General features: G+C 57.3%; 1 protein-coding gene across 1 annotated transcript in view; it reads left to right on the top strand.

The window, feature by feature from the left end:
• Window positions 1-23,217, top strand: part of LOC128837264 (sarcoplasmic/endoplasmic reticulum calcium ATPase 1-like) — a 42,191-nt gene extending 18,974 nt beyond the window's left edge. The window contains exons 12-22 of the mRNA XM_054028279.1: window positions 2,910-3,041; window positions 3,347-3,472; window positions 13,686-13,904; window positions 14,864-15,199; window positions 15,381-15,601; window positions 16,925-17,127; window positions 17,208-17,293; window positions 18,097-18,230; window positions 18,314-18,431; window positions 18,647-18,764; window positions 22,649-23,217. Coding sequence (XP_053884254.1) covers window positions 2,910-3,041; window positions 3,347-3,472; window positions 13,686-13,904; window positions 14,864-15,199; window positions 15,381-15,601; window positions 16,925-17,127; window positions 17,208-17,293; window positions 18,097-18,230; window positions 18,314-18,431; window positions 18,647-18,764; window positions 22,649-22,683 — 1,728 coding nt within the window. The 3' untranslated portion in view covers window positions 22,684-23,217. The remainder of the gene's footprint in view (window positions 1-2,909; window positions 3,042-3,346; window positions 3,473-13,685; window positions 13,905-14,863; window positions 15,200-15,380; window positions 15,602-16,924; window positions 17,128-17,207; window positions 17,294-18,096; window positions 18,231-18,313; window positions 18,432-18,646; window positions 18,765-22,648) is intronic.
• The last annotated feature ends 4,447 nt before the right edge of the window (window positions 23,218-27,664 follow it).

Genomic DNA, 27,664 nt, shown 5'->3' with positions numbered 1-27,664 from the left:
TCAAAATGAATTGATTAACTTGATGGGAAGGAAGGTGCTTCATACCATATTGATCTAGCTCAACAAAGCGAAGTTCTATGCTGTAATAAGGGGCTGCACTCCCGCCAGTCACAGTCAGATTTGCTGACAACGAGGACGGTTGTATCCACGTGAAGGAACACTGCATCTGTTTCCGGTCTGTGGCTGACTCTCCTGGAAAAAGGCCTAACAGAACTATTTATGAATGTTTTGAATGAGAATAAAATAAGATGAGATTGCACCCTCAGCAAGGTCGCAGATGACACTAAGCTGGAGGGAGAGGTAGATATGCAGGAGGGTCGGGATAAGGCCCAGAGTGACCTAGACAAATTGGAGGATTGGGCCAAAATAAATCTGATGACAGACAAGTGCAGGGTCCTGCACTTAGGATGGAAGAATCCCAGGCACTGCTACAGGCTGTGGACCAACTGGCTAAGCAGCAGTTCTGCAGAAAAGGACCTGGGGGTTACAGTGGACGAGAAGCTGGATAGGAATCAACAGTGTGCCCTTGTTGCCAAGAAAGCTAATGGCATATTGGGCTGCATTAGTAGGAGCATTATGAACAGATCGAGGGAAGTGATTATTCCCCTCTATTCAGCACTGGTCAGGCCACATCTGGAGTATTGCATCCAGTTTTGGGCCTCCCACTACAGAAAGGATGTGGACAAATTGGAGAGAGTCCAGTGGAGGGCAACAAAAATTATTAGGGGGCTGGGGCACATGACTTATAGGGAGAGGCTGAGGGAACTGGGCTTATTTAGTTTGCAGAAGAGAAGAGTGAGGGGGGATTTGATAGCAGCCTTCAACTACCTGAAGGAGGGTTCCAAAGAGGATGGAGCTCAGCTGTTCTCAGTGGTAGCAGATGACAGAAAAAGGAGTAATGGTCTCAAGTTGCAGTGGGGGAGGTTTAGGTTGGATATTAGGAAAAAACTATTTCACTAGGAGGGTGGTGAAGCACTGGAATGGGTTACCTAGGGAGGTGGTGGAATCTCCATCCTTAGAGGTTTTTAAGGCCTGGCTTGACAAAGCCCTGGCTGGGATGATTTAGTTGGGGATTGATCCTGCTTTGAGCAGGGGGTTGGACTAGATGATGTCCTGAGGTCCCTTCCAACCCTGATATTCTGTGATTCTATGAAAGCTTCAGGACTGCTGTGGCCACACCTACGCCAATGGCATGAACATCAAGGGAAGAAACAATGGTTTTCAGGCAAGGTTCCTTGCACTGAATCCAAGGGCTTTCTTCATGCCTTGTGGCTGCCATTCCCTCAACCTGGTTATGTCAGATGCAGCGTCGTCATCTTTAGATTCAGTATCTCTCTTTGGAGTATTGCAGAGGATATACGTCTGGTTTTCAGCATCAACTATCAGGCGGAAGATCCTCACGGACAGTTTTACGAATCTAACTGTGAAGCCATTAAGTGACACTCGCTGGGAGAGTCACATTGACAGTGTGAGGCAGTGGGGTACCAAGTGACTGAGGTTTACAATGACTGACGGAATTGGCACAGTCGAGTAAAGCCAAGACTGGAATGCAGCATGAGTGCAATGGTCTCAATTGTAGTTTGGCCCAATATCCTGTTCCAAGCAAGCGTTGTAAGCACGGCATTAGAAACTCAATCGATGGACATTGCAATCGCTACTTTGATGAGAAGCTGCCTTGATTTCGCTGTGGCCAAAAGAGACCAAGGATTTGAAGATGTCATCACTGCTGCCAAAGAAATGGCAGAAAACTTAGGAGTTGAGCCTGTCTTAAAGGAAACTCGTATTCACTGGAAGAAGAGACAGTTTGGTTACGAGGGTAGAGATTAGGTGATGGGATCCTCAGAAGAAAAATTCAAGAGGGAGGTTTTTTGCTCACTCATTGACACTGCTCGAGTGTCCAATGAAGAAAGGTTTGGACAAGTGAAGCACCACGAAAAGATCTGGGGGGTGGGGGGGGTGGTATGACCTTAATAACCTGCTGGCGGACAGGAAAACACTCTTGAACAATTGTACAGACCTTCACTGGACACTGACACATGGGGAATATCGGACGTCAATGACAAAGACTTCTATGTCAAATTGGACAACATCCATAACATTTTACCACTTGGGACGCGCTCTCCAATCCAACTTCTCCAATTCATTCATGATGCAGAGCTAAAAGACTCTTTTCCTAATGTGTGGATAGCTTTGAGGAGTCTGCTCACGCTGCCGGTCACAGTCGTGAGTGCTGAGTGCATCTTTTCAAAACTCAGGCTCATTAAAACACATCTTGGATCAATGACGGCCAACGAGAGATTGACATCGCTTGCTGTTTTATCACTTGAAAATACCATTGGCCAGTCTTTGGATCTCTCTGACGCTGTGCTTCAGTTTGCAAGGGCAAAGGCGAGAAAAGCGACCTTTTGAACCAAAGAACTAGGGTTAACATTCTAACCCTGTCAACTACTGTAACACTATTTAATATATGTCCACCCAATGTCAGTGCACAGTTCAATTTCTTGATGTTAGTACATTTCAGTTATTCTTAAAATTAAAAAGTTTCTATAAGTTTAGAGGAAACAATTTTTTTATTTGCCTATATATTGCCTGAATAAATACAGATTTTACAGATCCTAGTGTGCAAATTTATCGTCTTATATGACGGGGATAAATCATGCATACACATTGTGCTTCAAAGTTGTGAAATGGGCTACAAATGCAATAAAATATAAGGTATTCAGAAGTTTAACAAATGTGGGGGGGCTGAAGATGCTCCTCTCCTGGGGTAACATTTAGTCTAGTGCCATCCCTACCTGAGCCACCTGCATCCCCCATCTTGCTGCCCACCTGCCAGTATTACCCAGATCCTGCATGCCCACCCTGCTGCCTGGACACACCCGTCCCTGACCTGCTGCATGTACTTCCAGGCCAAGGGTGCCTATGAGAAGGTGGGGGAAGCCACCGAGACGGCGCTGACCTGCCTGGTGGAGAAGATGAATGTTTTCAACACAGATGTGCGGAGCCTGTCCAAGGTGGAGCGTGCCAATGCCTGCAACTCTGTAAGTGTTCATCCACTAGGACCTTTGCCCCAGATACCACCCCACTGCCCCCTCCAGGACCCCTCAATGCCCCCTCCCCATCATGCCAATGCCTGCATCTCTGAGCATTTGCCCCCCCACTCTGCCCCCCTACCTGGCCCAGCAGGAGACCTGTTGTGCTGGGCTCCCCAGAGGGACACACTCTCCTGGTCTGGTCTCATTTTCCCTGTGGTCCCTGAGTCAGGGGGAGGAGCTGCCCTGGGCTCCATGTCCAGTGCTTTTTGGGGGTCACTGCTCCCCCATTAGCCCCTGTTCTGCCCCCCCAGGTGATTAAGCAGCTGATGAAGAAGGAGTTCACCCTGGAGTTCTCCCGCGACAGGAAGTCCATGTCCGTATACTGCTCCCCCGCCAAGGCCTCCCGCGCAGCTGTCAGCAACAAGATGTTCATCAAGGTCAGTGCCAGGCTCCCATACCCTGGGTATCCCTCAGCTGCCTCCTCTCATTCCCACGGTAACCAGGGTACCAGGGTAACCCCAGCTGCCTCCTTTCATTCCCATGGTAACCAGGGTACCCCGGCTATCTCCCCAGACACCTCCTCTCATTCCCATGTTAACCAGGGTGCTCAGTGTCACAGAGCTATGGTGGGTTGGATGCTCCGTCTTTTATCCAAACCCTTTGGGAATGCCCCTATTATTTACAAGGCCTAGGCCTAGCTTGTCATCGGGGGAGCCACATGGCCCCACAATTCTGAGAAGGGGCCTCTGGGCACCAGCCTCCCTGTGTCTCTCGGTGAGCTCCTGCCAGTCAGGGAGCCACAGCCAGTGGAGAACTGAGTTGTCCAGTGCAGCTTGTTCACAAAGCTCCATCTGTCTGGGCCTGTCCTGTTCTCACTCTGTCCCCGCCGGGCTCTGTCATAGATTCAAGGACTGGAAGGGACCTCGAGAGGTCATCGAGTCCAGTCCCCTGCCCTCATGGCAGGAACAAATACTGTCTAGACCATCCCTGATGGACATTTATCTAACCTACTCTTAAATATCTCCAGAGATGGAGATTCCACAACCTCCCTAGGCAATTTATTCCAGTGTTTAACCACCCTGACAGTTAGAAACTTTTTCCTAATGTCCAACCTAAACTTCCCTTGCTGCAGTTTAAGCCCATTGCTTCTTGTTCTATCCTTAGAGGCTAAGGTGAACAAGTTCTCCCTCCTCCTTATGACACCCTTTTAGATACCTGAAAACTGCTATCATGTCCCCCCTCAGTCTTCTCTTTTCCAAACTAAACAAACCCAATTCTTTCAGCCTTCCTTCATAGGTCATGTTCTCAAGACCTTTAATGATTCTTGTTGCTCTTCTCTGGACCCTCTCCAATTTCTCCACATCTTTCTTGAAATGCAGTGCCCAGAACTGGACAGAATACTCCAGTTGAGGCCTAACCAGCGCAGAGTAGAGCAGAAGAATGACTTCTTGTGTCTTGCTCACAACACACCTGTTAATACATCTGTCACAGAGTATGGGGGACTCAGGGCCCTGCACCCCCGGCTTCCTGCAATTCACCATGACTCTCTGCCAGCCAGTAAAGCAAAAGGTTTATTTAGACGACAGGAATACAGTCCAAGACAGGTCTTGCAGGCACAGACAACAGGACCCCTCTCAGTTAGGACCATCTTTGGGGTCCCAGGGCACCCCAGCCCCTTGGGAGGTCAGAGCCCCGTCTGCCTCCCAGCCATATCACCAGCCAGCTCCTGAAAAACTCTCCCTTCAGCGACCCCTCCCACAGCCTTTGTTCAGTTCCCCGGCAAAGGTGTCACCTGGCCTCTAACCCCTTCCTGGGTGCTCATGTTACATGCTCAGGTATTCTCCAGTCGGTCAGTCTCCCATCCCCCAATGAAGACTATCCTAGCCACACTCCCCTGTCAGCAGTCAAAGACCACAGTAAGGACAGTCCCAGTTCGTCACATCTCTCCTCCCTTCGAGACCGAACTGAGTGGGGTCACTTTAGCCAGTGACCCGGGGAAGTTCGAACCTACCCCCGTTCCCGTGGATGCCCCAGCATCCCTCCCATTCCTTGGTGAGAATTACACCAGGCCCCTCCAGTTTTACGCCTCCCCTTAGGTCGGGGTTGCTCCATGGCACTCGTAGTTCGCATGTGGGAAGGTTTATGCGGCCTGTGTCCTTTTCCCACCCCAATACCCCTGGGGTTCCAACTGGGCTGGGGTCTTCTCCCAGCGTTCCAGTCTGGAGGTCGGTGATTTGGGCTCTCTTGGTTCAGAGCCCCCCTTTGAACCTGGGACACCCTCTGGAAAGGCTCCTCTATGCTGGGCAAGGGTCCTAAAGCTGTTTTCCCCTTGTCCCGGGCCTTCCTCTCCCTCTGACAGGGGTCACAGGATCCGCAGTACTGTCGGACAGTAACAAAGCCCCCAGGCCAGTAAAAGCTCCGCAGCAGCCTCTGCTGGGTACGCCAGGTTCCCTGGTGCCCTGAGAGAGGAATGTCATGGGCCCGGCACAGCAGCTGGCGGCGATACTTCTGGGGTACCACCAGCTGCCTCCTGATCCCCCCTGACTCCATTTTCCCTGGGGGAGCCCATTCTCGGTACAGGTACCCCTTCTCCCACAGGAACCTTTTCCGGCCACCTCGTCCCATGGTCTGTACCGCATTGAGGTCGGCCAGGTCCCTTATCTTCCGCAAGGAGGGATCTCTCTGCAACTCGGCCTGGAACTCAGCAGCTGGGACAGGGATGGCCACCTGCTCTTTCTCGCCCGCTGGGTCTGAAGCTGCAGCCTCCCTGAGCCATGTCCCTGGGTGTTCCCTCCCCACCAGGTTAGGGTCCTGTGCCTCAGGCAAGGCACCCTCCCCAAGGCCAGGGCACAGTGCCCCTTGCTGGCTCTGACTGCGGGTCACAACCAGGGCACCCTGGGGGTTGCTTAGCCAGTCCTCCAGGTCCCGTCCCCCCCCCCCAATCAACACCTCAGTGAGCAAATGGTGGTGTACCCCCACATCCCTGGGGCCCTCCTTGGCCCCCCACTTCAGGTGTACCCTCACCACAGGCACCTTGAATGGGGGTCCCACCCACCCCCATCAGGGTCAGGTAGGTGTTGGGCACCACCCAGTCTGGGGCCACCACCTCAGGCTGGGCCAGTGTCACCTCTGCACCTGTATCCCAGTATCCATTGACCTTCCTCCCATCCACCTCCAGGGGAACAAGGTACTCTCTCCGCAGGGACAGCCCCGCGCCTACAGTATAAACCAAAAACCCTGAGTCTGGAGCATCCAGCCCCCCAGAGGAGCTGTCCTGGAGCTCTCCTCCCTCCTTAGCAGGTGGTATGCTGCCAGCCCCCCTGGCCGGGGAATGCTGCCCCTCGTCCGGCTGGGTCTCTACCCAGTCAACCCTCTGTGGGTTCGGTCTGCTCAGTCTGTCCCTGAGCCTGAAGCACTGGGCCCGTATGTGGCCCCTTTGGCCACAGTGATAGCAGCCCATGTCCCATGGGTCCCCTTGAGCGGGTTGGATGGACCTGACGCTGGATGTTCCCCTTTGGTGGGCGTTCTCCATATTTCCCTGCTGGGAGGTCCCATGGTGACTCTCTCTCTGCGTTGTGGCGGGCCTGTTCCTTTGGGACTCCTCCCTGTTATCCCCTGCCCGACTGTTCACAAACTGGTCGGCCAACTGGCCTGCGGGGTCTCTGGCTTTTGGTCCATCAACCATCGCCTCAGGTCGGATGGGCACTGCTCATACACGTGCTCCAGTACGAATAGGTCAAGCAGGTCCTCTATAGTTTGGGCCCCAGCTGTCCACTTGCGGGCATACCCCTGCGCCCGGTTGGCTAGTTGCAGGTATGAGACCTCACGGGTTTTACGCTGACTCCGGAACCTTTCCCGGTACATCTCAGGGCTCAGCCCAAACTCGCCGAGCAGGGCCTTTCTGAACAGTTCGTAGTCCCCTGTCTCCGCCCCTTTCAGTCGGCTGTACACCTCCCTGGCTGTGGGGTCCAGTGAGGGGATGAGAAACTGGAGCCTGTCTGCAGGGTCAACCTGGAGCAGCTCGCAGGTATTCTCAAAGGCCGTCAGGAAGGTCTCCATGTCCTCCCCCTCCTTACGCGGGGCCAGGAAGCACTTATCAAAGCTCTTTGCAGTCTTGGGTCCCCCCTCGCTCACCGCAGCCGGGGTGTAAGAGGGCTGGACTCACCCCTGCGGCGCCTCCTGCTGGTTGTCCAGGGAATTAGCTCTCCAGCCTCTGGAGCGCCCTCTGCAGGCCGGTGATCCACCTGTCCTCTTCCTCAGGCTCCCATGTCCCTCCCAGGACCCCGGTGCCCCTTGCTCTGGGTGCTGCCCCCTGGCAGTACCCACACGCTCGGTCTCCCCTCCCAGGGGAACTCCCACCCACTATCCCCATCTTGCCTCAGCACTAGGCCACTGCCAGTCACCAACTAGCCCCCGCTCCCTGGGGCAGACTGCAGTATAGGCCACTCATCACTGGCAAGGAGGGTTTGGACCTGCTGCCTTGGCCTAGCCCTGGGCTGCCCTCTGCAACCCCCAGTACCCCTTGGCCTTCCACTAGGCCTCAGCCTGGGGCTATCCAGGCTGGAGCTCCCCAACTCCTCAGCCTTTCCCCAGCCCTGCTCCACTATAGGTGCCCTGTCTAGCTCCCTGCAGCCAGGCCCTTCTCCTTCAGAAGACAGAGAGAGAGACTGTTAAGCTCCTGGCTCCCAGCCTTCTTATACAGGCCAGCTGGGGCCTGATTGGGGCGTGGCCCAGCTGTGGCTACTTCCCCAATCAGCCCAGTAGCTTTTCCCTTTGCCCCATTCCTCTGCCAGGGCTGTTTTAAACCCCTCTGCAGGAGCGGGGTAACCACCCCGCTACATGGGGGCTCGCTGCTCCTCAGCCTGGCCAGTTCCAGCTCATGCTGACGTTGGTCCTGCTCATGCTGACATTTTTCTCCTTTTCTTCCCACTCCTGCTTCAGTTCTTGCTGCCTTAACTTGAGCTCTTTCAGTCTCATCTCCCTGTCATATTCCAGTCGCATCCGCTTGTGACAATGCGGTTCTGGCGGAACCCAACTGAGAGTGCCAATGCAGGACAAATTGCTCAAACAGTTACAGCCCAAGGCTGGGTTTTTCTCCACCTCTAAGGCAAACCAAACCAGCCAGACTAAGAGGACTTCGGTCTCACCCCGCTGGCTAACCGCAAGTCTCACAAGCAATCTCCTTAGACACTCCAGTTTCCCAGTATTACCACCAGTGCCACTCATTATGGGGACAAATGGTTATGAAAACCAATACCCCAGTAAAAGAAAAAGGTTCTCCTGATCCCAAAGGACCAAGCCCCAGACCCAGGTCAATATACAAATCAGATCTTACCCACAAATCACGCTGTTGCCAATCCTTTAGAATCTAAAATCTAAAGGTTTATTCATAAAAGGAAAAAGATAGAGATGAGAGTTAGAATTGGTTAAATGGAATCAATTACATACAGTAATGGCAAAGTTCTTGGTTCAGGCTTGCAGCAGCGATAGAATAAACTGCAGGTTCAAATCAAGTCTCTGGAATACATCCCCCGCTGGGATGGGTCCTCAGTCCTTTGTTCAAAGCTTCAGCTTGTAGCAAAGTTCCTCCAGAGGTATGAAGCAGGATTGAAGACAAGATGGAGATGAGGCATCAGCCTTATATAGTCTTTTCCAGGTGTAAGAACATCTCTTTGTTCTTACTGTGGAAAATTACAGCAAAATGGAGTCTGGAGTCACATGGGCAAGTTCCTACATACTTTGCTGAGTCTCAAGGCGTATTTGCCTTCTCTCCATGGCTCAGTTGTGTAGCTGATGGTCCTTAATGGGCCATCAAGCAGGCTAGACAGAGCTAACACCAGTTTGTCTGGAATGTCATCCAGCAGCATAGCATAAGTTTGAAATACAGACAGTATAGAGCCAATATTCATAACTTCAACTACAAAATTGATACACACATATAGACAGCATAATCATAACCAGTAAACCATAACCTTGTCTTAGACACCCCATTTGACCCCCTTTATACAAGATTTGCGTGCCACTACAGGACCTTGGTTGCAACAATGATCTATATGGTCCCAGATTATATCAATAACGTCACACCGCTCCCAGGACGGGGAGCTCCGCCGGGACGATCCGCTGCTGGCCGCCGGGGTCAGGGTGCCCTCGGTATTCGCTGGGCTTCCCCCAACCCCTCCCCTAGGTATAGGTAGGCAGGGTCTTGGGATGTCCTCGGCAGCAGTCTGACCCCTCCCAGCCATGTCAGGCCCCGGGGCCCACGCTGCATCCGCCGGGCGGCTGGCCTCAGGGACAGGGCTCGGTTCATCCAAGCGATCCCTCTCCTCCAGGTGGGCAATTAGCTGTTCTTTGGTGGACCTCCCAATGTGCAGCCCCCTCTGCCTGCACAGCTCCACCAGGTCGCTCTTAAGGCGTTTAGCATACATCCTCCTGCTGGCCACACGCTGGCCTGTGCTCTCCGCTTTTCACCATTCCAGGGGGACCCCAAGTGTGCCAGCCCTTCTTCAGGTCACCACCTCTCTGCCAGGGTCGAGCTTCAGACTCCTCCGCCCCTGGGACCGCTCGCTGCAATCCCCAGGGGAACCCTGTTACTGCAAACGTCCTTCTCTCTCCCAGGGTCGAGCGGCAAGCTCCTCCGCCCCTGAGACTGCTCGCTGCAGTCCTCAGGGGGACCCCGTTACTCCAACAGTCCTTCTCGCTGGTCACACATTCCTAGGGGTTAATCGCTCCCTGAAACCGTCCCTCTCTGAGCCTTCAGCACGCCTGGTCCTCGTTATCCCCCCTCTGTTTTACTGCTCCCCAGTCACTTACTGCAAGAAGCGCCATTCACGGGGTGCAGTAGATCCCACTTTTGCCACCAGTTGTCACGGAGTATGGGGGACTCAGGGCCCTGCACCCCCGGCTTCCTGCGATTCACCATGACTCTCAGCCAGCCAGTAAAGCAGAAGGTTTATTTAGACGACAGGAATACAGTCCAAGACAGGTCTTGCAGGCACAGACAACAAGACCCCTCTCAGTTAGGTCCATCTTGGGGTCCCAGGGCACCCCAGCCCCTTGGGAGGTCAGAGCCCCGTCTGCCTCCCAGCCATATCACCAGCCAGCTCCTGAAAAACTCTTCCTTCAGCGACCCCTCCCACAGCCTTTGTTCAGTTTCCCGGGCAAAGGTGTCACCTGGCCTCTAACCCCTTCCTGGGTTCTCATGTTACATGCTCAGGTATTCTCCAGTCGGTCAGTCTCCCATCCCCCAATGCAGACTATCCTAGCCACACTCCCCTGTCAGCATTCAAAGACCACAGTAAGAACAGTCCCAGTTCGTCACAACATCCCAGAATCATGTTTGCTTTTCTTGCAACAGCATCACACTGTTGACTCATATTTAGCTTGTGGTCCACTATAATCCCTAGATCCCTTTCTGCCGTACTCCTTCCTAGACAGTCTCTTCCCATTCTGTATGTGTGAAACTGATTGTTCCTTCCTAAGTGGAGCACTTTGCATTTGTCTTTGTTAAACTTCATCCTGTTTACCTCAGACCATTTCTCCAATTTGTCCAGATCATTTTGAATTATGACCCTGTCCTCCAAAGCAGTTGCAATCCCTCCCAGTTTGGTATCATCCGCAAACTTAATAAGCGTACTTTCTATGCCAATATCTAAGTCGTTAATGAAGATATTGAACAGAGCCGGTCCCAAAACAGACCCCTGCGATACCCCACTTATTATACCTTTCCAGCAGGATTGGGAACCATTAATAACAACTCTCTGAGTACGGTAATCCAGCCAGTTATGCACCCACCTTATAGTAGCCCCATCTAAATTGTATTTGCCTAGTTTATCGATAAGAATATCATGCGAGACCGTATCAAATGCCTTACTAAAGTCTAGGTATACCACATCCACAGCTTCTCTCTTATCCACAAGACTCATTATCCTATCAAAGAAAGCTATCAGATTGGTTTGACACAATTTGTTCTTTACAAATCCATGCTGGCTATTCCCTATCACCTTACCACCTTCCAAGTGTTTGCAGATGATTTCCTTAATTACTTGCTCCATTATCTTCCCTGGCACAGAAGTTAAACTAACTGGTCTGTAGTTTCCTGGGTTGTTTTTATTTCCCTTTTTATAGATGGGCACTATATTTGCCCTTTTCCAGTCTTCTGGAATCTCTCCCGTCTCCCATGATTTTCCAAAGATAATAGCTAGAGGCTCAGATACCTCCTCTATTAGCTCCTTGAGTATTCTAGGATGCATTTCATCAGGCCCTGGTGACTTGCAGGCATCTAACTTTTCTAAGTGATTTTTAACTTGTTCTTTTTTTATTTTATCTGCTAAACCTACCCCCTTCCCATTAGCATTCACTATGTTAGGCATTCCTTCAGACTTCTCGGTGAAGACCGAAACAAAGAAGTCATTAAGCATCTCTGCCATTTCCAAGTTTCCTGTTACTGTTTCTCCCTCTTCACTGAGCAGTGGGCCTACCCTGTCTTTGGTCTTCCTCTTGCTTCTAATGTATTGATAAAAAGTCTTCTTGTTTCCCTTTATTCCTGTAGCTAGTTTGAGCTCATTTTGTGCCTTTGCCTTTCTAATCTTGCCCTTGCATTCCTGTGTTGTTTGCCTATATTCATCCTTTGTAATCTTGTCACGGAGTGTGGGGGACTCAGGGCCCTGCACCCCCAGCTTCCTGTGATTCACCATGACTCTCAGCCAGACAGTAAAGCAGAAGGTTTATTTAGGCGACAGGAATACAGTCCAAGACAGGTCTTGCAGGCACAGACAACAGGACCCCCCCCTCAGTTAGGTCCATCTTGGGGTCCCAGGGCGCCCCAGCTCCCTTGGGAGGTCAGAGCCCTGTCTGCCTCCCAGCCACATCACCAGCCAGCTCCTGAAACTCTGCCTTCAGCCACCCCTCCCACAGCCTTTGTTCAGTTTCCCGGGCAAAGGTGTCACCTGGCCTCTAACCCCTTCCTGGGTTCTCACGTTACATGCTCAGGTATTCTCCATTGGTCAGTCTCCCATCCCCCAATGCAGACTACCCTAGTCACACTCCCCTGTCAGCATTCAAAGACCACAGTAAGAACAGTCCCAGTTCGTCACAAATCTGTCCTAGTTTCCATTTTTTATATGACTCCTTTTTATTTTTTAGATCATGCAAGATCTCGTGGTTAAGCCAAGGTGGTCTTTTGCCACATTTTCTATCTTTCCTAACCAGCGGAATAGCTTGCTTTTGGGCCCTTAATAGTGTCCCTTTGAAAAACTGCCAACTCTCCTCAGTTGTTTTTCCCCTCAGTCTTGATTCACATGGGACCTTACCTATCAGCTCTCTGAGCTTACCGAAATCCGGCTTCCTGAAATCCATTGTCTCTAATTTGCTGTACTCCCTTCTACCCTTCCTTAGAATTGCAAACTCTATGATTTCATGATCACTTTCACCCAAGCTGCCTTCTACTTTCAAATTCTCAATGAGTTCCTCCCTATTTGTTAAAATCAAGTCTAGAACAGCTTCCCCCCCCGCCCCAGTAGCTTTTTCAACCTTCTGAAATAAAAAGTTGTCTGCAATGCAGTCCAAGAATTTGTTGGATAGTCTGTGCCCCGCTGTGTTATTTTCCCAACATATATCCGGATAGTTGAAGTCCCCCATCACCACCAAATCTTGGGCTTTGGATGATTTTGTTAGTTGTTTAAAAAAAGCCTCATCCACCTCTTCCACCTGGTTAGGTGGCCTATAGTAGACTCCTAGCATGACATCTCCCTTGTTTTTTCCCCCTTTTAGCCTAACCCAGAGACTTTCAACACTTCCGTCTCCTATGTCCATCTCCACCTCAGTCCAAGTGTGTACATTTTTAATATATAAGGCAACACCTCCTCCCTTTTCCCCCTGTCTATCCTTCCTGAGCAAGCTGTACCCATCCACACCAACATTCCAATCATGTGTATTATCCCACCAAGTTTCAGTGATGCCAACAATGTCATAGTTGTATTTATTTATTAGCACTTCCAGTTCTTCCTGCTTATTCCCCATACTTCTCGCATTTGTATATAGGCATCTAAGATACTGGTTCAATCTTGCCTCCCAGTTTTGCTCTGACCCTCCTTTCTCTCTGCCATTATAGCCCACACTCCCTCTTGTTTCCGAGTAATACAGCCGTGTTAGTCTGTATCCGCAAAAAGAAGAACAGGAGTACTTGTGGCACCTTAGAGACTAACAAATTTATTAGAGCATAAGCTTTCGTGGACTACAGCCCACTTCTTCGGATGCATATATGAATCCGAAGAAGTGGGCTGTAGTCCACGAAAGCTTATGCTCTAATAAATTTGTTAGTCTCTAAGGTGCCACAAGTACTCCTGTTCTTCCTCTTGTTTCCGACGCATCTCCCAGGTCTCCATGTTCTCCACTTACCTGTGGGCTTTGCTCACCTGTCCCCATTGAACCTAGTTTAAAGCCCTCCTCACTAGGTCTCTCACTCTGTCCATCTGTCTCTCGCTCTGTCCGGCCGTCTCTTGCTCTGTCTGTCCATCTCTCACTCTGTCCCCGCTGCGCTCCATCTGTCTGCCTCTCTTTATGTCCGTCCGTCCCTTGCTCTGTCCGTCCTTCCGTCCATCCATCTCTCTCTCTCTCTCTCTCTCTCTCTCTCTCATGTTCTTGCTCCCAAAGGGTGCCCCTGAGGGGGTTATCGACCGCTGTAACTATGTCCGAGTGGGCACCACCCGTGTCCCACTCACACCCCTGGTGAAAGACAAGATCTTGACTGTCATCAAGGAGTGGGGGACGGGGCGGGACACACTGCGCTGCCTGGCCCTGGCCACACGTGACACCCCCCCCAGGAGAGAGGACATGGTGCTGGAGGACTCCACCAAGTTTGTCGAGTATGAGGTCAGGTTCAGGCCTCCCCCCAGGGTCTGATGGGGCAGTGGTTGGGGGGGGGTCAGTGCTGGTTGGGACAGTGGTTGGGGGGGTCAGGTGGGGCTTGGTTGGGGGAGGGTTTGGGGAGATGGAAGCAGGGGTTGGTTGGGGGCTGGGAGTGGGGAGACTGGGGGGTTGTTTGGGGAGTAGTTCGGGGAATGGGGGAGGGGTGGTTGGGGCGTGGTTGGTGGATGGGGCAGGGGTGGTTGGTGGATGGGGGTTGGTTGGGGAGTGATTGGGGGATGGGGCAGTGGTTGGTTGGGGTGTGGTGAGGGGATTGGGTATGGTTGGGGATGGGATGGGGATGGTTGGGGGATGGGAGTTGGTTGGGGATGGGGCAGTGGTTGGTTGGGGTGTGGTGGGGGATTGGGTCTGGTTGGGGGTTGGTTGGGGATGGGTTGGGGGATGGGGCAGTGGTTGGTTGGGGTGTGGTGGGGGGACTGGGGCTGGTTGGGGCATGGGGGGTGGTTGGGGGATGGGGGGTGGTTGGGGATGGGTTGGGGGGATGGGGCAGTGATTGGTTGGGGTGTGGTGGGGGGATTGGGGCATGGTTGGGGGATGGGGGTTGGTTGGGGATGGGTTGGGGGATGGGGCAGTGGTTGGTTGGGGTGTGGTGGGGGGATTGGGGCTGATTAGGAATGGGATGGGGCTGGTTGGGGCATGGTTGGGGGATGAGGGGTGGTTGGGGATGGGTTGGGGGATGGGGCAGTGATTCGTTGGGGTGTGGTGGGGGGATTGGGGCTGATTGGGGGTTGGTTGGGGATGGGTTGGGGGATGGGGCAGTGGTTGGTTGGGGTGTGGTGGGGGGATTGGGGCTGATTAGGGATGGGATGGGGCTGGTTGGGGCATGGTTGGGGGATGGGGGTTGCTTGGGGCGTGGTTGGAAGGTTGCTATGGGCCCAGCATGTGCTAATGGCTCCCCCCCAAAGGTGGACCTGACCTTTGTGGGCTGCGTGGGGATGCTGGACCCACCCCGGAAGGAGGTGATGGGCTCCATCCAGCTGTGCCGTGACGCCGGCATCCGTGTCATCATGATCACGGGGGACAACAAGGGCACGGCCATTGCCATCTGCCGCCGCATCGGGATCTTCACCGAGGACGAGGAGGTGACGGGCAGGGCCTACACAGGCCGCGAGTTCGACGACCTGCCCCCCGCCGAGCAGCGGGAGGCCTGTAAGCGGGCCTGCTGCTTCGCCCGTGTCGAGCCCGCCCACAAGTCCAAGATTGTGGAGTTCCTGCAGTCCTTTGATGAGATCACAGCCATGGTGAGGGGGGACTCCAGGGGGGTGAGGACAGGATCACTGGGGTGGGGGCAGACAGCGGGGGAAGGGAAGAGGGTCCCTGCCATGGCAGGGGGAGAGAGGCTGTGCTAAGGGACTGTGTGCTTGGGGATCAGCGGGGTTTGGGGATCCCACACTCAGTGGCTTACCCCACACTCACACACAGACAGGCGACGGGGTGAATGACGCCCCTGCACTGAAGAAGGCTGAGATTGGCATCGCCATGGGCTCTGGCACAGCCGTGGCCAAGACGGCCTCCGAGATGGTCCTGGCTGACGACAACTTCTCCACCATCGTGTCCGCCGTGGAGGAGGGCAGGGCCATCTACAACAACATGAAGCAGTTCATTCGCTACCTCATTTCCTCCAATGTGGGCGAGGTCGTCTGGTGAGTGCCCTGTCCCCCGATTGCGACCATCCTGTCCCATCAACCCACCACCAGCCACGCCAGCCTTCCCCTCCCCTCCCCTCCCCTCCCCTCTCCTAGCCACGCCAGCCTTCCCTTCCCCTCCCCTCCCCCAGCCACGCCAACCTCCCCTTCCCCAGCCACACCAGCCTTCTTTTCCCCTCCCTTCCCCCAGCCACGCCAGCCTTCCTCTCCCCCAGCCACGCCAGCCTGGGCCCCCCCCAGCCACACCAGTCTTCCCCTTCCCTCCCCTCTCCCCAGCCATGCCAGCCCTTCCCCTCCCCTCCCTTCTCCTCTCCCAGACACACCACCCTTCCCCTCCCCTCCTCAAGCCACGCCAGCCGTCCCCTCCCCCAGCCACACCAGCCTTCTTTTCCCCTCCCTTCCCCTCCCCCAGCCATGCCAGGCTTCCCCTCCCCTCTCCCCAGCCATGCCAGCCCTTCCCCTCCCTTCTCCTCTCCCAGACACACCACCCTTCCCCTCCCCTCCTCAAGCCACGCCAGCCATCCCTTCCCCCAGTCACACCAGCCTTCTTTTCCTCTCCCTTCCCCTCCCCCAGCCACTCCAGCTACACCAGCCTGGGCCCTCCCCTCCCCCCCAGCCACGCCAGCCTTCCTCTCCCCTCCCCCCAGCCATGCCAGTTTTCCCCTCCCCGCCCCCAGCGATGCCAGCCTGATCCCTCCCCTCACCCCAGCCACGTCAGCCTTGTCCCCCCCTCCCTCAGCCACTCCAGCCTTGCCCTCCCCTCCCCTCCCCTCCCCCAGTCATGCCAGCCTTCCCCTCCCCCAGCCATGCCAGCCTTTCCAGACAGAGCCTGCCCCAAGGGGCTCCCCACAGTCTGGCGGGGCTCTGGGCTGAGCAGAACGGACTGGGCTGTAACCTGCACCCCTCTGCGCTACCCTAAGGGCTCTCTGTGCCGTGGCCAGCTAACTAACACACCCGACTGCACGCCAGCGCTATGGGGCTGTCCCTGCCACGCTGGGCGATGGGCACCGTCCCGGCAGCATGGGCACGTCTCTGCCAGGGTCTGGCTCAGCGGGACTCACTGGGCAGAGCTCACGGGGAAAGCAGGAGGCTGCAGCCCAGAGGTTCAGTCCAAGGAGGTAGTGAGGCCGCGTGGCCAAGCCTGGCGGGAGAGGGAGACCCCAGAGGTTTGACACACTGAAGGGGGGCCCCCCTAGAGACTGCTGCAAAGCTGGGGGCGTCGCACTGATCCTGGGGATTGGGGACACCTTGCCCCCTCCCGCCCCGAACACACCAGCCCTGCCCCCTCTTCTGTCTCTCACTCCCCCTCTCTCCCCACAGTATCTTTCTCACAGCCGCCCTGGGCCTTCCAGAAGCCTTGATCCCCGTGCAGCTGCTGTGGGTGAATCTGGTGACTGACGGGCTCCCGGCCACTGCCCTGGGCTTCAACCCCCCAGACCTGGACATCATGGACAAGCCGCCCCGCAGCCCCAAGGAGCCCCTCATCAGTGGCTGGCTCTTCTTTCGCTACATGGCCATTGGCGGTAAAGTCCTCCCACCCTCTCCTGCAAAGCCCCAGCCCCTTCTGCTGTGCACTCACGCCTCCCCTCTGCTCTGCCCACAGGCTACGTTGGAGCTGCTACAGTGGGTGCCGCTGCCTGGTGGTTCATGTATGCAGAGGATGGTCCTGGCGTCACCTATCACCAGCTGGTGAGAGCTGGGGGCCCTGTGCTGTGTGTGTGTGGGGCGGGCTCATCTGGACACTCTCCCCAGCCGTCAGTGCTGGCCCCAGCGCAGAGCTGGGGGCCCTGTGCTGTGTGTGTGGGGGGAGGGCTCAGCTGGACGCTCTCCCCAGACGTCAGTGCTGGCCCCAGCGCAGAGCTGGGGGCCCTGTGCTGTGTGTGTGTGGGGAGGGCTCATCTGGACGCTCTCCCCAGCTGTCAGTGCTGGCCCCAGTGCCCCAGCGCAGAGCTGGGGGCCCTGTGCTGTGTGTGTGGGGGGAGGGCTCATCTGGACGCTCTCCCCAGCCGTCAGTGCTGGCCCCAGCGCAGAGCTGGGGGCCCTGTGCTGTGTGTGTGGGGGGCGGGCTCATCTGGACGCTCTCCCCAGATGTCAGTGCTGGCCCCAGCGCAGAGCTGGGGGCCCTGTGCTGTGTGTGTGTGGGGAGGGCTCATCTGGACGCTCTCCCCAGATGTCAGTGCTGGCCCCAGCGCAGAGCTGGGGGCCCTGTGCTGTGTGTGTGTGGGGCGGGCTCAGCTGGACGCTCTCCCCAGCCGTCAGTGCTGGCCCCAGCGCAGAGCTGGGGGCCCTGTGCTGTGTGTGTGTGGGGCGGGCTCAGCTGGACGCTCTCCCCAGCTGTCAGTGCTGGCCCCAGTGCCCCAGCGCAGAGCTGGGGGGGGGGCATGTTCTTGGCGGGGGGATTCTGTGTCCCTTGCTAGAAGCTGTGTGGGGGAGGAGTTTGGCTGGAGCACTGTGCTGTCTGCATTTTGACCCCCCCCCCCTTCCCCTCCCAGTCCCATTTCATGCAGTGCACAGAGGAAAACGTGGACTTTGAGGGGCTGGATTGTGAAGTGTTTGAGTCACCTGTGCCCATGACCATGGCCCTGTCTGTGCTGGTCACCATCGAGATGTGCAACGCCCTCAACAGGCAAGGACCCCTCCCCGCCCCCTCCCCCCTCCCCCCGCCCCCCGCCCAGCCCCCCCTCACTCTCTGCCTCTCTCTCTGCACAGCCTGTCTGAGAACCAGTCCCTGTTGCGCATGCCGCCCTGGGTGAACATGTGGCTGCTGAGCTCCATCTGCCTGTCCATGTCCCTGCACTTTGTCATCCTCTACGTCGACCCTCTGCCCGTAAGTGTGGCCCTGCCGAGGTGGCTGTGCAGCGCCGTGCGCAGGCGGGGGGAGGGGGCAGCGTTACTCTCACCCACTAGTGGTAGAAGGTCCCATCTGCTCTCTCCCCACCCCAAGCACTGCTCCCCAGGGCTGTGGCATTCCCCTTCTCCAGGCTCGTGTGCCCCTGCCTTGTTCTCCCCATGATCTCCTCCCCCCTTTGCTCTCCCCCCCAGATGATCTTCAAACTGACACCCCTGGACCTGACCCACTGGCTCGTGGTGCTGAAGATCTCGTTCCCCGTCATCCTCCTGGATGAGGTGCTGAAATTTATCGCCCGGGACTACCTGGAAGGTAAGGATGCATCCCTGCCATGGGGCAGGCCTGGGTAGCGTGGCCCAGCGGCAGCCCCACAGGAGGCTCCCAGCAGGATTCACCAGCTGGAGCCGGGACGTGAATTTGTGCAGATGCCAGTCCCGCCTGATGGGGCTCAGTGACCTGCCCCCCGAGCTCCAGCTGGCACCAGGGTGCCACCCCCTTCTCTGTCCTCCATCCCATCCATACTACTAACCACGAACCATCAGCATCACCTGCCATGTAACAGACCCATCAGGGCAGCTCAAACGGGCCCAGAACAGCCCCAGCACCACAGAGCTGGCTGCTTACTGCCCTGGGGACTAGAGCAGGGGGGCTGGGAGCTAGGATGCTTGGGGTCTATCCCAGCTCTGGGAGTGGAGTGGCATGCAGTGGTTAGAGCGGGAGGTGGCGCTGGGAGCCAGGAGACCTGGGTTCTCTCCCGGCTCTGGGAGGGGAGTGGGTTGCAGTGGTTAGAGCAGGGGGGCTGGGAGCCAGGACTCCTGGGTTCTCTCCCGGCTCTGGGAGGGGAGTGGGGTCTAGTGGTTAGAGCGGGAGGTGGTGCTGGGAGCCAGGACACCTGGGTTCTCTCCCGGCTCTGGGAGGGGAGTGGGTTGCAGTGGTTAGAGCAGGGGGGCTGGGAGCCCGGACTCCTGGGTTCTATCCAAGATCTGGGAGGGGAGTGGGGTCTAGTGGTTAGAACGGCAGGCTAGATGACAGGACTCCTGAGTTCTATCCTGGCTTTGGGAGGGAAGTGGGGCCTGGTGGGTTAGAGCAGGGGGGGGCTGGGAGCCAGGACTCTTGGTTTCTATCCCAGCTCTGGGAGGGGAGTGGGGTACAGTGGTTAGAGCAGCAGGACCAGAGTCAGGACTCCTGTTGTTTTTTACCCCATCTGTCCCTGCCACCTGTTATAATCTGTGCCCTTTATCTTCTGGGAGTATCTGTTTCCAGTCTCCCCAAGGGGCTGGGCCAGACTGCTGCTGAGCTCTGCTCCCCATGCTCTGTGCTGCTCTGGTGTGGGTTTGAGCCCCATGCCCTCGATGGGTTTCACCTTCCATCCATCCCATGTGCAGGTCTGGACTAACCCTCTCTCCCGCACAACCTCCTTCTCTGCGCTCTGTTAACACTGGTTTCTTTTATCCTTTCCCCTTGTAGCATAATCTCCTTTCCCTCCATCTCCTTGATCCTGTCTCTCAGGTATCCCACAATCCTTTGCTGCATGCCTTGCCTGCCCCATGTCTATCTGTCCCCAAGGTGCTGCAGAGTGTGTGTGTGGGGGGGGGGGTGAGGGGGGTGCATGTGAAATCTCACTGCTTTACCAGCTACTCCTGGCTGGGTCCCAATGCAGTTTGGCAGTTGGGGTCTGGGGCCGGGTGGTGTTGCCCATTTGAGCCTTAGCGCTGCTCTCTGGCTAGGCTGGGTACCCCCATTGCCTTCTCTGCCCCCCGCTGTGCCTCTCCATTCCCTTCCATTCGCCCCCTGGCTGTGGGGACCCAACGGGGTGTCACACATGCTGCTGCTGCGCTAGGGGGCTCTTCCCCCATGGCCCATCATCCTCCAGCTACCAGTAAAGGGGCCAGTTGCTGTTGCTCTTATTTCCACCGGCTGCTGCTCTTAGGGTGACCAGATCGCAAGAGTAAAATATTAGGACACATGGGGAGGGGGGCAGCCACAGGCTCACAGCCCCCACTGGAGCCATGGGGGAGGGGGGGCGCATAGCCCTAGGAAGCTGTGAGGGGGGCATATGGCCCCTGCTGCAGCCCCTGCCACAAGCCGTGGGTCAGGAATTAGGGTTACCATACGTCCTCTTTTTCCCGGACATGTCCGGCTTTTCGGCAGTCAAACCCCCGTCCGGGGGGAATTGCCAAAAAGCGGAACATGTCCGGGAAAATGGCGGCTCTGTTTAAGAGCCGGGCTGCCTGAACGCTACCGGCTTGGGGCTGCCCCGTGCCTGGAGACCCTGCGCCGCCGGAGCCCGGGAGGGGAAGTGCCCGGCTAGGGGCGCAGGGTCTGGAGGCACGGGGCTGCCCGAAGCCGGTAGCTCTGGGGCAGCCCGGTTCTTAAATAGAGCCGCGGGGACTGGAGCCTCCAGCCGCCGGGGCTGTGTGTAACTGACCCAGTGTCAGTTACACAGAGACAAAGAGGAGAAAAGCCTCCAGCCACAGGGGCTCTGTGTAACTGACCCAGTGTCAGTTACACAGAGCCTCAGCCGCTGGAGGCTCTGTTTAAGAACTGGGCTGCCCGAGAGCTACCGGCTTCGGGCAGCCCCCTTGCCTCCGGACCCTGCGCCCCCAGCCGGGCACTTCCCCTCCCGGGCTCCGGCGGCGCAGGGTCCGGAGGCACGGGGGCTGCCCAAAGCCGGTAGCGCTGGGGCAGCCCGGCTCTTAAACAGAGCCTCCAGCTGCGGGGGCTCTGCTCCTCTTCGGCTCTGCGTAACTTATACAGTGTAAGTTACGCAGAGCCGCCGGAGCCCCGGAGGGGAAGTGCCCGGCTGGGGGCACAGGGTCCGGAGGCATAGGGGCTGCCCAAAGCCCGAGCGCTACCGGCTTCACGGTTTGCTGGGCAGCCTCCAGACCCTGCGCCCCCGGCTGGGCGCTTCCCCTCCCGGGCACCAGCTGCGCTGGGGAAGCGCCGGCTGGGGGCGCAGGGTCTGGGGGCTGCCCGGGAAACCGTGATGCTGGTAGCACTGGGGCAGCCCTTTCCCCCTGGCTGGGAGTGGGAGGGAGGAGGGGGCGGAGTTAGGGTGGGGGAAGGGGCGGAGTTGGGGCGGGGCTAGGGGTGGGGAAATGGGCGGGGCCATGGCCCGTGGAGGGTCCTCTTTTTTTATTTATGAGATATGGTAACCCTATCAGGAATGCATGGTCCCGGCTCCAGCCCCTGCTGCAAGGGCGGGGCTCAGGGCTGGGGCAGGGGGTTGGGGTGTGGGAGGGGGTTCAGGGTGCTGATTCTAGGAGGGAGTTTAGGTGCAGGAGGGAGCTCAAGGCAGGGGGTTGGGGTGCAGGAGGGGGGTTGGGGTGCTGACTCCAGGAGGGAGTTTGGGTGCTGGAGGGAGCTCAGGGCTGGGGCAGGGGGTTGGGGTGTGGGAGGGGGTACAGGGTACGGGCACCCAGCAGCACTGACCTCAGGCAGCTCTGGGGAAGCGGTGATATCTCTCTTTGGGTCCTAGGCGGAGGCACAACCAGGCAGCTCTGCACGCTGCCTCCGCCCACAGGCGCCACTCCACAGCTCCCATTGGCCATGGTTCCTGGCCAATGGGAGCTGTGGAGACGGTGCTCATGGTGGGTGCAGGACACAGAGCCCCCCGGCTGTCCCTGTGCCTAGGAGCCAGAGGAAGATTTCACCGCTTCTGGGGAGCTGCGTGGAGCCAGGTAGGGAGCCTGCCAGCTCCGCACCAACCGGAGGCCTGGCAACCCTACAGTACAGGGACATCGATCGGGATGTGGGACAAAGAGTTAAATATCAGGACGTCTGGTCACCCTAGCTGCTCTGCGGGGCGAGGGTAGGGCCTGGAGACAGCAGCTCCTGGCACTGCTGAGATCCCTGCCAAGCAGCTGCTGGTTAACTAGGGAAGTGGATGTGGTTTCTCCCACTTAGTGTCTCCCTGGGCGTTAGCACCAGTCAGCCCCTGTCCTGTCCCAGAGAGAGACCGCTCTGCTCGAGTGCTGCCTGGGGGCGTGGGCAGCGAGCCACGAGAGGGTGATGCTGAGGGCCAGACTGCAGGTCATTCTGGACCTTTTCGACTGGTGGGGCAAGGGCTGGAGACCAGACCTTGGAGGCCATCCTGCCATTGGGGCACAAACCCTGCCACCTGGGGTTGGGCACTGGCCCGGCCCTGAGGACCTCCCACCCCCGCCTTGTCTCATGTGTCCCATCTCTCCCCACAGTGGGTTTAGAAGACCCGAAGAGGAGGAAGAAGTGACACCTCTGGCCACTAGAGAAACTGCATCTTCACTCCAACAGTGAAGAACCCCTCGGTGCCCCCTCACCTCCCCATGAGCCTCGGCCACCACCTCTTATTTAACAGCTGCTCCCCTCCACCAAAGGCTGCAAGCAGCCCTCCCTCTCCCCCCCAGCCAGGTGGGGTGGACATCATGGGGGTTTGCCTGCTGCGTTTGGAGAATGGGGGGAAGCTCCCCCTTGCAAACTGCCTGCCCTCCTCCTGGCCTTCTAGCTACTTTGCTTCTGTACATTTTGAGCTGCTAGTCTTTCCTAGCGGCCCCTGCCCGTCCCGCCTTCCCCCCATTTCCTTGCTGGGCACCCAGCCCATTCGCTGTGTTACCAGCTCACACCTAGTGACCTCTTCACTCACCGGGTGGGTTTTTTTTTAATGCAAAAAATAACTGAACAGACGGAAACATTTTGTCAGGCCAATGTGCAGCTCCCAGAGGAGGAAATGAAGAGACTGTTCTAGCTGCTTATTTATTGACATTAAAAGATAAACTCCTTAACGCTGCCTGCGCTCCAGACTCTTCCTTCGCCTCCTGGGGCCACAATTGCTGCTCTTTGAAAAGTACCACAATTGGAGGAGCGGTCCGGAAAAGGCCAAGATGTGTCCCCTGCTGGCCCTGGGTGGTATTACAGCCACTCCCCCCCCCACTAGGGGATGTGGAAAAGGTCAATGGCTGCAGTGGGGTTTTGCTTCTGCCAGAGAGCTCCAAAGTCCAGCAACTGTTGGAATATGGGCTGGAATTTTCTTTTGATGCTCATTCTGTAACCCCACTGACTGCACCTGAGGTTGGTGCATGAGGCCCCCCCCCCCCCCCCACACACACACACATTGCTCCATTGGAGTCACAAGGCGCTAACTGGACAGATCAGCACAGTGTAGCCTGGGATCTTGATGAATATTGGGGTGCTTTGCTGGATTGTCATGACTGCCTTTTAAATCCTGGTTATGTTTCCAGAGAAAAGCAAGCAAGAACTTTTAATGGAACTAACGCTGGAAAAGAGAGAGCTGGTGAAACCAAAACATAGCGCTGTGCATGTGTGTATGTGTGAGGGGGTGTAGGTCTGTGCGAGAGGACGGGTGTGTGCATGTGCATGTGCGGGTGCAGGTGTGGGTGGGTGTATGTGTGTGAGGGTGTGGGGGATGTAGGTATGTGTGGAGGTGGGAGGGGGTGGAGGTGTGTGTGTGGGGGGTATGTGTGTGAGGAGGAGTAGGTGTGTGTGTGGGGGCGGGTGTGTGCGGGTGCAGAGGTGTGTGTGTGGGGATGTATGCGTGTGAGGGTGGGGGTGCATATATGCGTGTGGGAGGTGTATGTGTGTGGAGAGTGTATGTGTGTGGGGGTGGGGGGGATGTAGGTGTGTGTGGAGGTAGGAGGGGTGGAGGTGTGTGTGTGGGGTGTGTGTGGGGGGGTGTAGGTGGGAGTGTGTGCATGTGCGGGTGTGTGGGTGTATGGGTGGGAGGGTGTAGGTATGTGTGTGTGGGGGTGTGCATGTGCGGGTGTGTGTGGGGTGTATGTGTGTGGGGGGGTGGAGGTGTGGGGGTGTGCATGTGCGGGTGTGTGGGTGTATGTGTGTGAGGGTGGGAGGGTGGAGGTTAGTGTGTGGGGGGGTGGAGGCGGGAGTGTGTGCATGTGCAGGTGCGGGTGTGAGAGAGCGAAAACCCTGCTGGGGAATGAAATGCGGGGGGCAGGACATTATTGAAGGGGTGCAGGGCTTAGTGAGCTGCTTGGGGCTCAGGCGCCTTCTCTGCTGCAGAAACACGACCCGATGCTCGGCGGGGGGTGGGTCCTTGAAGCATGGGTCAGTTATAGGCTCATCTCCTAAATTGTTTTGGGAAGGGCTCTTAGCGTGGCCTTCCGTGAGAACCAGCCCTCAGACAGGCAGTGCAAGCCCTATTGCCCCCCCCCCCCCCCCCCCCCCCCAGCAAAACGGGCCAGCGCTGGCCAAGACGCTGCTGCTTCCTAGTTCCTGTTTCTCTGCTGCCCCAATGGCCTTTTTGGCGCCACCATCGAGTGCCAGGGGTGCCAATCGAGCTCACAGCACACAGGGCCCATGCTGTGATTATGAAAACAGGTGCCCACAGTCCCCCGTGGCACACAATTAGCGCAGGTGAAAGGCAGGGGCAGGGCGAGCCCCCAACCAGAGCAGATGCAGCTGAGCAGCTGCTGGTGCAGAGGGTGATAAGAAGGGGAGGGTTGGGGTTACTGCTTGGGACCCTATTACAGCATATACTCGGGCAAATGACTGCTAGGTCCTGGGCTGCATCCCATAAGGCAGCAGGCTGGCAGCAGAGGGTGCCATGACAGGCTGCGCCCTGAACGGGCAGTGCCACCCTTAGGCAAAGGTTGGAGGAGCAGGAGACACCCGTGCTTCCAGTAGGAGGTGCTGACCACACAGTGAGAGACACTAGAATAACCTCTTCCCCACTGGGGGCAGTGACCACTGGTGGCCTGGATAAAGTGGCACTTGCAGAGCTGGAAGAGATCGGGGGCGGGGGCAAGGGCTGGGCTAGCAGGGGGCTACAGGTTGGATTTGCTGGGCACTAGAAGAGGTCGGGGGGACAAGGGCAGGGCTAGCAGGGGGCTGCGGGTCGGGTTTGCTGGGCACTGAAAGAGGTCAACGGGGGCAAGGGCTGAGCTAGTGGGGGCTGCAGGTCAGGTTTGCCGGGCACTGGAAGAGGTCGGGGGGACAAGGGCAGGGCTAACAGAGGGCTGCGGGTCGGATTTGCTGGGCACTAGAAGAGGTCGGGGGGGCAAGGGCTGGGCTAGCAGGGGGCTGCAGGTCGGGTTTGCAGGGCACTGGAAGAGGTCGGGGGGGGCAAGGGCAGGGCTAGCAGGGGCTGCAGGTTGGATTTGCTGGGCACTAGAAGAGGTCGGGGGGACAAGGGCAGGGCTAGCAGGGGGCTGCGGGTCGGGTTTGCTGGGCACTGAAAGAGGTCAACGGGGGCAAGGGCTGAGCTAGTGGGGGCTGCAGGTCAGGTTTGCCGGGCACTGGAAGAGGTCGGGGGGACAAGGGCAGGGCTAACAGAGGGCTGCGGGTCGGATTTGCTGGGCACTAGAAGAGGTCGGGGGGGCAAGGGCTGGGCTAGCAGGGGGCTGCAGGTCGGGTTTGCAGGGCACTGGAAGAGGTCGGGGGGGGGCAAGGGCAGGGCTAGCAGGGGCTGCAGGTCGGATTTGCTGGGCACTAGAAGAGGTCGGGGGGGGCAAGGGCTGGGCTAGCAGGGGGCTGCGGGTCGGGTTTGCCAGGCACTGGAAGAGGTCAACGGGGGCAAGGGCTGGGCTAGCAGGGGCTGTGGGCTGGATTTGCCAGGCACTGGAAGAGGTCGGGGGGGGGGCAAGGGCTGGGCTAGCAGGGGGCTACAGGTTGGATTTGCTGGGCACTAGAAGAGGTCGGGGGGACAAGGGCAGGGCTAGCAGGGGGCTGCGGGTCGGGTTTGCCGGGCACTGAAAGAGGTCAACGGGGGCAAGGGCTGAGCTAGTGGGGGCTGCAGGTCAGGTTTGCCGGGCACTGGAAGAGGTCGGGGGGACAAGGGCAGGGCTAACAGAGGGCTGCGGGTCGGATTTGCTGGGCACTAGAAGAGGTCGGGGGGGCAAGGGCTGGGCTAGCAGGGGGCTGCAGGTCGGGTTTGCAGGGCACTGGAAGAGGTCGGGGGGGGCAAGGGCTGGGCTAGCAGGGGGCTACAGGTCGGATTTGCTGGGCACTAGAAGAGGTCGGGGGGGGGCAAGGGCTGGGCTAGCAGGGGGCTGCGGGTCGGGTTTGCCAGGCACTGGAAGAGGTCAACGGGGGCAAGGGCTGGGCTAGCAGGGGCTGTGGGTTGGATTTGCCAGGCACTGGAAGAGGTCGGGGGGGGGGCAAGGGCTGGGCTAGCAGGGGCTGCGTGTCATGTTTGCCGGGCACTGGAAGAGGTCAACGGGGGCAAGGGCTGGGCTAGCAGGGGCTGTGGGTTGGATTTGCCGGGCACTAGCAGGGCTGGTCGTGGGAGGAAGGACCAGAAAGTGCACTGCCTTCACACAGAGCCCAAATGAGACCTGGAGGAAGCAGAGGCAGGAAAGAGAAGTGGATCTATCCACCAAATTCCTTGTCACCGCGCCCCTCAGGGAAATCTCGGCCAGAGCAAACGCAGAAGCCGTCCAGCGCTACCTCCTCCAGCCCTGCAGCTACCCCCACAAGGCACTGACGGCCCAAGGGCCCCCCTTTGGGTCACAACTGGTCAAGGCATTGTGCTCTCTATATGGCAGCCACGCTAAGGGTGACAGCCTACCACCCACGAGGCACTGGCATCTGCCAGCAGGACCGGGGACCCTATCAGAGCCACGGCACCTGCCAGAGCTGATCATCTGGCTAACAACCCAGTGCATGCCCCCACTGAGCACCTCCCAGTGGCACTGGGCTCACATGGGGCGATCACCACTGGAAGCACCTGGACTGCGGTCCTGGCCCCCAGGCAGGGCCCAAGCAGTGGGAGGCCCAGGGAGGAGGCACTGAAGCCTGACCCTGGGGTGGTGGTGAGGAGAACAGAGCAATGAGGCAGGAGCAACCCAACATTCTCACAGGTCAAATGAGAGGGGGCACCCCCGACTTGAACGAAACAGGTGTGCTGAGCGTGGCCTAGCCATGCCCCTTTCCTCGTTAGTTTGGTGGTGAGTATCCTCGCCTGTGATGCGGGAGACTGGGGTTCGATTCCCCGACAGGGAGAGCGATACCTTTGGCGGGGAGGGATAGCTCAGTGGTTTGAGCATTGGCCTGCTAAATCCAGGGTTCTAAGTTCAATCCTTGAGGGGGCCATTTAGGGAACTGGGGTAAAAATCTGTCTGGGGATTGGTCCTGCTTTGAGCAGGGGGTTGGACCGGATACCTCCTGAGGTCCCTTTCAACCCTGATATTCTATGATTCATGGGGCATGCCTGCTACCTGGGGACAGGTGTGTTTCCCCAGCCTTGCGTCTTTGCCCATACC

Source organism: Malaclemys terrapin, chromosome 4 (genome assembly GCF_027887155.1).
Source record: "Malaclemys terrapin pileata isolate rMalTer1 chromosome 4, rMalTer1.hap1, whole genome shotgun sequence".
Classification (NCBI taxonomy): Eukaryota; Metazoa; Chordata; order Testudines; family Emydidae; genus Malaclemys; species Malaclemys terrapin.
Note: the sequence above shows the minus strand (reverse complement) of the source record. Positions and strands in the feature narration are given on the sequence as shown.